Source organism: Sinohyriopsis cumingii, chromosome 5, assembly GCF_028554795.1.
Source record: "Sinohyriopsis cumingii isolate HCF-2022 chromosome 5, ASM2855479v2, whole genome shotgun sequence".
In the NCBI taxonomy this organism is placed as follows: Eukaryota; Metazoa; Mollusca; class Bivalvia; order Unionida; family Unionidae; genus Sinohyriopsis; species Sinohyriopsis cumingii.
In genome coordinates, this window is record NC_142965.1 from 143,757,594 (window position 1) to 143,768,102 (window position 10,509).

The window sequence follows — 10,509 nt, forward strand, 5'->3', positions numbered from 1 at the left end:
TATTATTATTAGTATTAGTATTATTATTAGTATTATTATTATTATTATTATTATTATTATTATTATTATTATATTGTACTATTATTATAGGATAGACTCATCAAAGTCTTTTCTTAATGTGTTGAATCATGATCCTGATTACTGGAATGAAACGTTCTATCTCTGTGTCTGCCCACATGCACTTCAAACATCAACACTGCCACCTACCTCTGGAAATAAAACACAGCCACTGTGCTCGGCAAGCGTATTTCTTTCCTGCACCAAGAAAATAGAATTTTATGGTAAACAGTACGACGATTGCCAGGTAAAATCCAAACGTTCCGGTGTCTCTCATAAAAAAGAACTTCGACGGATGATGAGTAACAGATCAATCAAGAAAGAAACCTATTTTGCTGAACATGCCCTTAGGAAGGTAATTCTGTTTATGGAGATAGTATTTCAGATCTAAAACATAGAAATAATGCGGTGTTCATATTCGCTTGTCCGAAAGTGATATTTGGATCTGTTTGTACACAAGTAATATTAAATTAATGAATCCTTATTTTGTAGCACGTGCCTTGTATAGTGAGACCTAAATATTGCTATCTACCCATCCCTCCCTCCCTCCCTCCCTCTCTCTCTCTCTCTCTCTCTCACTCTACATATATATATATATATATATATATATATATATATATATATATATATATATATATATATATATATAGAGAGAGAGAGAGAGAGAGAGAGAGAGAGAGATGCATTCGACAAGTTGAGATAAAGTAGTTAAAACATAATAAAGTTAAATGATTAATTCCTGTAAAAACAGCCATGTTAAGGATTGCAAACATTTTTTTCTTTTATTTGTTTGTCTTGTCTATGTGTTGTATTTGCCTTTCAAAAAGACTCGTTAAAGAGTCGAAAGCGCTCAGGTAGTTAGATACTAGTTCCGCGCTGTTCATTGTCAGTTTATTGCATTTATTTTTATCAATCCCTGACACAAATGATCCATTGCTGGATCCAGTGCACTTGAAAGGATTGTTATTCGCCATATTATTTGTATTCTTAATAAACACACACACACACACACACACACACACACACACATATATATATATATATATATATATATATATATATATATATATATATATATATATATATATATATATCTATATATATATATATATATATATATATATATATATATATATATATATATATATATATATATATATTGCATGTTTCAATTACGATATTTGTATGGGATTTTAACCGTTTCAATGATTGTAAGAGAAACTAACATTTTAATAAATCTTATCTTTGCTTACAAAGGGTTCCCAGGTTGCCAAATGGGCTTAGGATCTTGTCTTTACAGATTACTCTCATTTCACCTTGTTCCGAATGGGTTCGAGTCTCACTGCAGAAATCGAGGGTATACGTGGAGGTTTGCCAGTAGCTTGGGTCGGCTGCTTTTACCAGGGTTTTCACTACTTTTTCCTCCACTAAATATACTGAATGCCATATATAGCCTTTCATGCGCGGTCAAAGGCGTTCAAACCACAAAATAATCAAGCAAGAATGCAAATGTGTTATAACTTGGAAAGTATTCCTCAGCTGTTGTTAGAATGGATTGTTTCACATAACAATTTGGGCATATGTGATATATTTCCACATATTGTTCAGATTGTTATTTTGCTTATACAAAATTAAATATTGCCTTCTAAAACTTTTTTAAAAGCTACTTTAAATAAGAGATTGTAAGCAAAACATATTTCATTTGAACTTTACTTCATAGACTTATCATATTAGTTGTTTGTTTTTATTCAGAGAACATCAGTAACATACACAGTCGAGGAGGCAAGAGTAATGTGTGAGAAACTTTTCAACCAAAGTTGTGTGGCTGTCAGTTTTGATGGTCTCTCTAACAGCAATGTGAGCAGAGAAAGCGCAATGCACGATTGTACACTCGATCTCCATGTAAGCACTGATAAATAAATAATAATAATAATAATAATAATAATAATAATAATAATAATAATGAGGATTTTGTATAGCGCCTAATCTTTAGATGTTCTAAGCGCTTTACAACATTAGGCAACACCTATAAGACAAAAAACATATAATGATATGATTACAAAAACAAACACCATGAAATTAGAAAACCTTTAAAAAAAACATGCTGCGAATATTTAAGGTAGGAAACATTATTAGATCTTTAAGTTTGTTCTTGCAGTCGAAATAAGTGAGTTTTGAGAGCCCTCTTGAATGTGATCGCTGTGTCTTTGTGTCTAAGTTCAGTGGGCAATTCATTTCACGCTGCTGGGCCCTGGTATGCAAAAGAACGCTGTCCATATGACTTTGTTTTCATAGTGGGAATAATGAGTATACGATTGTCAGAAGAGGAGCGTAAGTATCTTGCTGGTGTGTGCACATGGGTGAGGTCGGATAGGTATGTTGGACTAGAGTGAAAAGTAGCACAGAGAACAAATTTTGTGTTTGATTCTGGATCGAATGGATAGCCAGTGTAGGGCACATAGCAGCGGGGAGGTGTGCTCTGATTGTGGTACTCTAAGTATGATCCGAGCAGCTGTGTTTTGAACTTTTTGAAGTTTCTGGAGCAGATATTGAGATGAACCAGACATAATTGAATTACAATAGTCCAGTCTTGAAAGTACTAATGAACACACAAGTGTTTTACTGGCATCAACTGAAAGGTATTTACGAATGGAGCTGATGTGTCTCAGCTCAAGATATGCAGCCTTGCATATGTTCATGACATGTTGGTGCAGTGTGATAGTACTGTCCAGACTAACATATAGGTTTCGTACTGATTGTGTGAATTTGATGCTGCTGTAGCTGATATTTAATGTTTGAGGTAAAGGATGTGAATGAGAAATTCTTTGTGTTGTGATCAGAATGGCCTCAGTTTTATCATCATTCATCTGAAGCTTGTCACATGTCACCCTTGACTTCACATCAGAAATGCCCCTCTCTACACCTTGGATGGTAGCATCAGCTTCAGCTGGGTGGCTAGATTTGTATATTTGGGTGTCATCAGCGTACAATTGGTGAGACACTGGATGATTAAGCAATGATAAGCACAAAAAGTCAGTAAAAATAATAGAACTTATAGTAGCATTAAAATAATACTTCGTAGTACAAAGTGGGTGCAGTGTAATAGCATAGTTGCTTAATTATTGAATTCAAATGGATAAGTAATAGTCAAATTTTATCAGCATTCTATATGCCTTTAAACATGATTGTATAAGGGTTAGCTTTTTATTTCATGTTCAAGGTTAGTATTGTTCGCTGTATCATGTTTTTAAATTTATACTCAATTTTCGACCCATAGTTCACACTCTCATAATGACAATATTCTTCGAGAAGGATAAAGTCACTTCTTCCCGTTTCTTATACGCTTAAGTAAATAATAGTGAACATTTTGCTTCAAAGAGATAACAGTGCAAAATAAAATAATATGGCAGTTACAGGTAAGTTGTTTATGAATGTTCACAGATTGACACCTCAGGGGTTGGGTAATGATAAACCATCATTGCGGCTGCACAAACAGCTTTAGAACGTAACATCTTTAAACAAATGCTTTAATGGTTGTGAACCAAGCTTGGTAGCAGATGTTGCATCCGATTTTCTATTATCATTTCGGTTTGCCATTAGCATAATCAACGCCCGATGTTTTCATCGTTTACAAACACGATTAGATTGTGATACGAGTTAATATTTCTGCTTTCAAGCATAATTCGATCATGATACGACTTAACTTACTACGTAATTAATATTACTATGCTTGATCACGATTCTCAAAATTATTAAAGGTGTTTAACTTACTACTTAATTAATATTACTATGCTTGATCACGATTCTCAAAATTATTAAAGGTGTTTAACTTACTACTTAATTAATATTACTATGCTTGATCACGATTCTCAAAATTATTAAAGGTGTTTAACTTACTACTTAATTAATATTACTATGCTTGATCACGATTCTCAAAATTATTAAAGGTGTTTATTGTTGAATATTACCGGTATATTACTCAGTATAGTATGGGTGATAAATAACAACAGGTCATATCAATTAGTCATTTACAGTTTCCATGATTCGTTGAGAAAATTATTAATTAAAATTTAATACCTGAAACCTAATTTTCCTTGTGTGTTATTTTCTTTAAGCATTTTGGTGACAACTCATTGACTGCATAATTGTACACTAGAATGTCTAGAGTTCACAGAAAGTTGTAATGCCCGTGTGGTTATATTATCGTTTCTCCACTTATAAATATATCATAAATACAGATATCTAAAATCTGATATAGCACTCGTACATACTCTGCTTACATTTTGTTCCTGATGGATAAGGACATGGACTTTTACAGCATCATTGTCCAGCTGAAAGAGAACTTCCGACGAGTTAGTTTTATTTTTAATAAACTTTATCCACACGTACACTTGATGTTTTATTGCAAGCAATATAGCTGTTAAAAATAAGACACATATATTGTAGACAACTGCAGATCTACACCTTGTGGATATGCACTGTGCGAGCTACACTGAGGAAACCGAGAGATACATAAGACAAGACCGTGTGACTAGGATGACTTATGCACAAGAAGTTCAGGCGTTCTATTCGTCAACCTGTATAAATAATTGCAACGGACATGGAGACTGCATCAATGGTAATATGCATCTCTTCACGTGCATATTTTACAAGAGCTGTATTGTACGCATTGTGTTGGATATAACCGTAACGGATATCGCATTGTACTGTATTGATTATGTTGATTGTGTCATGTGAAAAATTTCCGGTACGATGGTATCGGGTATTACATCGGATTATATGTTTAGTTTCAATTAAATCTGACATATCTTTATTTTATGGATATCGTCCAAATACGACGAAACGTCTGTGACTATCATTCAGTATATTTGTAATAATTTTTTCTATCCGTTTTTAAAATGAGTAATCTGTCTAAACTACCAAACTGTACGATAGCCGTTTTTGAACTAATTATATATTTACCTTATAATTGACTTTTAGTTAGCCAAATGCGGTGACTTATTTTCAAACTTCTATGAATATGTGCGCTCCATGAATAACGTAGCACAATCATGAGCTTGGATCTGGATTGTACACATTGGTAAATATACGGCAAGTCAGATTTGCGTCTGACGTTTACATTATTTTTTTGGGAAATTTCAATTTAAAATTATCGAAAGGCACTGGTAAATTATTGATATTCGGATCCCTGCTATGTTCCATTTGCAGACCCTTTCTCCTTATAAAGATGGCCTGCTTAACTGCATATAAATCGATGCTCTTTGTTCACACAGCGATAAACAAGTGGAGATTTTTACAGTATCAGAAAAACTGCCGAGAAGTGGCTGTACATCAGGACCATGAGAAAGCATTGTCAAATCATATCAAAAGGTTTAGTAGACAGTGTCAGACAATTAGTCTGAAATACATTTTGTTCAGAAGTAAATACATACACAAAAGTAGTAATATAAAGCATATTGTACAGACATTGTCTCAAAATAGTACCAGTAATTAGAGTGAACTTGGGCAAGCGGATTTGGAGTCTGGCTAAATGCTTTAAAGAAACCTCTTATCCTGGGCCAATATGTGAACTATATTTCTTTGGGTACTGTTATCATCAGATACGTTATGTTGCTACATCAGCTGTGAAAGAGTTATTCTGAAAAGTTAATATTTCCATAAAGAACTGTTTGAAATGCATAATTCCTTTCTTGAAAATGAAGGTTATTGCATCCAAAGAAGTCTAGTCACATATCTAAGAAAAAAGGGAATACTCATTATCCCAAGTCAACGCAGTAGCATGCACCACAAAGCACCCACTCTGAGCATCAAAGATAAGTGGATCATCTTAAACGGAACCTTTCTAGTATGTCATTTTAAACGTGCTGAGTTGAGAAAAAATCAAATGGTAATAGCATAAAATGCAGAATCTATACAGTTCTTTGACACAATGCATATATTTTGCTCTCTTTAGGCACCTGTTTTTGTCAAGATCCATTCATTGAAGAAGATTGCTCCTTTTCAAAGTCGGATCCCCCTGCTTTGCTTGATACGTACAGCGGAGGCCTTTGTTCCAGGAACAACGATGAATGCTGTGGATTAATCCCTATTTATGGGAACCGCTTTGTGAACGGAATAACAAAGCAAAAGTTAGAGAGTTTTGAGGTATTCTTTATCGTTTTCGTTTGCTTTATATAAACTAAAATAAAATCTGTGTAAGTTAATAACTACATGACAATAATTAACAAGCAAATGTTGTTAATCACTGAGGGGTAGCTTTGCATGAAAGAAAGCAGTACGCCAGCAACATTAAACATTGGTGTTGGTCTTATGATAGTCACACTTCTCTACCTTTCTTATCCATTCAGATTGAAGTCATACTGTGCTTATATTCAGCTATGGTTGCACAAAATGTTTGTAAACTTTAGCTATGTTAGTAAACAATGAACGTTGTATTCATGGGATAAAACTCATGTACATGATGTTTCCATTTTAAAGGTGTTTCCCAACGGAACTTTGGAGATTGTGGGGACCAATGTCATGGACCTGCAAATCCTGAATGCCTTTGAAGCTGACATGATTGTCCCATGCGACACCCTTTCAAGACGGTCATCTAACTACAAGGCTACGAACAACACTGTTGTAATGGCAACTGGTGTCAGAGTATCATTAAGCAATGATGGAACTAATTACGGTGCAACACAATACTTCTACATCTACGATGCCGAATGCCAAGGCTATGACAAAAGCAATGAAATAACGTTTTATATATTGGTAAATACTAAAGGTTGTGGGATGTTACAAATGTCCACATAATAATAGTGTATGCTCTGAAGCTGTTCCAGCAAAAGACACTATAAAAATAGCCATTGCTTAAATGCAGTATGTCAAGAAAAACTAGATTTAATTAAACGATAAGGTCAAAACGTTCAGTCCATTACATTGAAAATTGTATACACAATTCTGAGATGTAACATTAAAGAAACAGAATAACCTCTAGGATCTGCAAACACAATTTATCATGTGGCAGTAACAAAAAGCAAATTGTAATAGAAAAGTAAAAAAATGCATGAACTGTACATCAACAAACGTATAGCTAATTAGATAACTTGATTAATAGTTTTACAGATTGATATATGAAATGATATAATGGCATTCAATTGATTTTACACGAAAGGAAGATATAAACAGGTTTTAACAAAATTCAGATATTCATTTTTCTCGTTCACCGCTTGTTTTTCATCTAACACAGGCCGGAAAATGTTATATTAATGGCGTGTGCTACTCCCAAGGTGAACATGATCGAACTGATTCCTGCAAAGCATGCCGACCCGAAACGGACCCTTATTCATTTACTGGTGGTGAGTTATAATAGACTGTACCTTCACTGAGGATACAATAGTTAAAATACCCTCGATAAATGTATATTACAGAATATATAAAAATGTGCTAATTTTTATCTAAAATGGGGTGACAGGAAATGGCAACGTCTGTCTGCTTTCTTTGCTGTCATATTGATCTGTAGAAGGATGGCGTTCAGTGTACATGTCTTATTCACTATTGAAAATATCAAGAAGCCAAATAAATTATATACTCAGCACTTAATACCACGTGTAGGTCGTCATGATTTAACATGTATTCATCTTGAATCGTGCTCCTCAAACTTTGCAGACAGACTGCCATGAGATAACAAGGGTTGAGCCTTACATTCACCTACAACAGAAAACTTCATAGGACGCAATGAATTATGATCTTCGACTGTGTTCCTAGAGTCTAAGACACAATTAAAAGTAATATTGTACTGATCAACCGAATCATACGGACTCCATAATATCTTGATTTCGTCTCCTCGTACTTTCACCGATGTATACGAAATCGTTGAGACAAGAAGATAATGAATACAAAGCAGCATGTTTTAAGATAATATCAGTCACTTTGACCTGAAGACCCACTGAAATATAATGTTTTGGGGGAATATCAGTCACTTTGACCTGAAGACCCACTGAAACATAATGTTTTGGGGGAATATCAGTCACTTTGACCTGAAGACCCACTGAAATATAATGTTTTAGGGGAATAGCAGTCACTTTGACCTGAAGACCCACTGAAATATAATGTTTTGGGGGAATAACAGTCACTTTGACCTGAAGACCCACTGAAATATATGGTCAGTGTATTTTCATGATTGGGAGTCTACACGTCGCAAAAAACCTGATTAATAAATGTCCCCAGATAATAAAGGAAGCTTGATCTTTTCGACAGCTGTATACTAAAGATCAGTTTAATATATCTGATTCTACTGAGGATATTCATGAAACATCTTTTAAGATATATTGAAGGCCGAGGTCAAATTTAGCATGACCAATAAGAAAAGCACTAGGTAGGATAGTTGTATTTCAATGTGGCAATCTTCTGATACTCGTCACTCATTTTTATTGCCATCTGTTGTAGAATCTTCATCCTTACCATATCACCATCTTCATTATCAGCGTCATCGTGATTGTCGTCATTATTATTTTCTCTTTGTCTTCCTCTTCGTTCATAGATAGTACAGTCATTACCAAAATATAAGAATATCTACCAGAGGACACATAATTTGCCCCATAAACAACAAAATTATTTCATTTACACAATAACCACAACAACCTTCACCACTCAGTCTTACAGTATTACTATTGCTAATTTTCATGTTTTTGTTTCTTAGCAAAAAGCTTGTTGATCGTCAATATAGATAATAAAAATAGTTCTGTCACATTTATATTTCAGAATGTACAAGCACGATAAGCAAATCACCACTGCACATCGAAACAGTAATCATTGCCTGTGTAGTGGGTGTGATTGGAACGATGCTAATAATTATAATTATAGTATTTGTCATCAGGATGCACTTAAAAAAGCAAATGAGGTGAGGCTTGGTATATTTTCCTAATTTTCGTTGTTAATATAAATTCTTCATAAATCGAATGCAATGTTCTGAGTCTTTTTTTTTTCTTTTCAGGTACGTAACTATTTTCTCTTGAATAGAATAGTTTCGATTTCAAGTTATGTGACATTATGTGTGTAACGAAAATCCAAGCATATCAATGCTTCCATCATGGATGGATGTGACCTACATTATCTCTTTGAATTAGCGATTATTTCCATCTCGCAACCATATCTGGAGATAGAGCGACCCATTCATATCGTACAGAGAGAGAGAGAGAGAGAGAGAGAGAGAGAGAGAGAGAGACGTAATAATTGCCAGATTCAACGCATACCCATTTGTTCTGAAAAGGCTTTAAAATATCAATGCATATTAGGAGTGGTAAATTTAATGATGTACACACTGTTGCTATTTTGTTTTAGAATATGCGGAGGCTCTAACACAAAAACTGACTTACACAAGCCGACGAAAAATATGTATGTCAACACCACACTTTCAATGGGAGGAGCCACCAAACAGCCACACGAAAATCCACTCCACAACAGTAACCCAAAAATGAATGAATCGTTGGTAGATGAAAGGTCTTATTCTCCAGCATCTGTTTCGATGACTTTCTCAAGGCCGACATAAACAATACAAACAATGTGTATCAAGTTTGAATATGGTGAAGAAGACAATATTAAAGCGATGGGTAGTCACAAGAAAAACCTTTTATAACTTTTTTAATATATTTTGTATTTTTGTGTACTAATTGACTGATGAATTAGAAAATCACACAACACACTGCAGTTTATCATCAGCTGTTAAAACTAAAGTTGAAACAGCGTCAGCAATGGAATGTATTATATCCTTCTAGCAGACTTGACATTATGATAAAATGTGCAAATACTAGTATATCCTGAATCATTTACAGGCACGAAGAAAGAGAATGAAAAAAAAAAATGTATGTGGAACATACTTCATTTCAGAATAACGATTTAAAATCAGTCGAAAACTGAACGTTGCTAATATTTGTTATCATAACTGACCTTATGTTTTCCAATAATCATGTATGTATACCTCGTAATGCGGAATCAATGGATACGCGCACTTCCTTGTCCAGTTCGACCATGTGTCCATTATGGTCACACAGTCCGTTAATAAATATAAATCATTGGAAAGTAAGGCATATGCAATTGAGTGTAAAGTTATAAATGTTTAGCGAATCCATTCTTGTGCCCTTTCAGATCTCTCTTGATTCATTTTCTGTTCTTTTCTGGAGATGACTCCAACACCAAATAGGATGTTGTTGCATTGGGGTCTCACGTGTATGTAAGTTCCCCCGCCCCATTTTAAAAACAAAAACATCGAGGATAAAAAAAATGCACATACCCTCATTGATTTATAATTTCTAACCTCACTGTAGCAAAAGAATTTCTAACAATGCTATACATATTGGGCTTTTAAAGAAACGGAAGCTTCCGATGTAAACAAACATACCTGAATGCGGACATGTATTCAAACAGATCTAACTCCAAAATGTTCGAAAATATGAAACATGCTTTTGCAAA

The 10,509-nt window shown here is 34.3% G+C and overlaps 1 protein-coding gene across 1 annotated transcript; it reads left to right on the top strand.

Moving 5' to 3' along the window:
* Positions 1–202: 202 nt before the first annotated feature.
* LOC149800390 (von Willebrand factor D and EGF domain-containing protein-like) lies at positions 203–9,890 on the top strand. The gene is made up of 8 exons (XM_089957231.1): positions 203–412; positions 1,810–1,959; positions 4,504–4,675; positions 6,011–6,201; positions 6,535–6,810; positions 7,289–7,397; positions 8,803–8,941; positions 9,382–9,890. The coding sequence occupies exons 1-8, from the start codon at positions 353–355 to the stop codon at positions 9,587–9,589; spliced, it is 1,305 nt and encodes a 434-aa protein (XP_089813357.1). The 5' UTR covers positions 203–352; the 3' UTR covers positions 9,590–9,890.
* The last annotated feature ends 619 nt before the right edge of the window (positions 9,891–10,509 follow it).

Bases quoted from the DNA above. Each gene is read 5' to 3' on its own strand.
- LOC149800390 (XM_089957231.1), top strand. From the start codon at position 353: ATGATGAGTAACAGATCAATCAAGAAAGAAACCTATTTTGCTGAACAT. The intron at 4,676-6,010 runs GTAATATGCATC...TGCTCTCTTTAG, and splicing joins ACATGGAGACTGCATCAATG to GCACCTGTTTTTGTCAAGAT. The intron at 6,811-7,288 runs GTAAATACTAAA...CATCTAACACAG, and splicing joins AAATAACGTTTTATATATTG to GCCGGAAAATGTTATATTAA.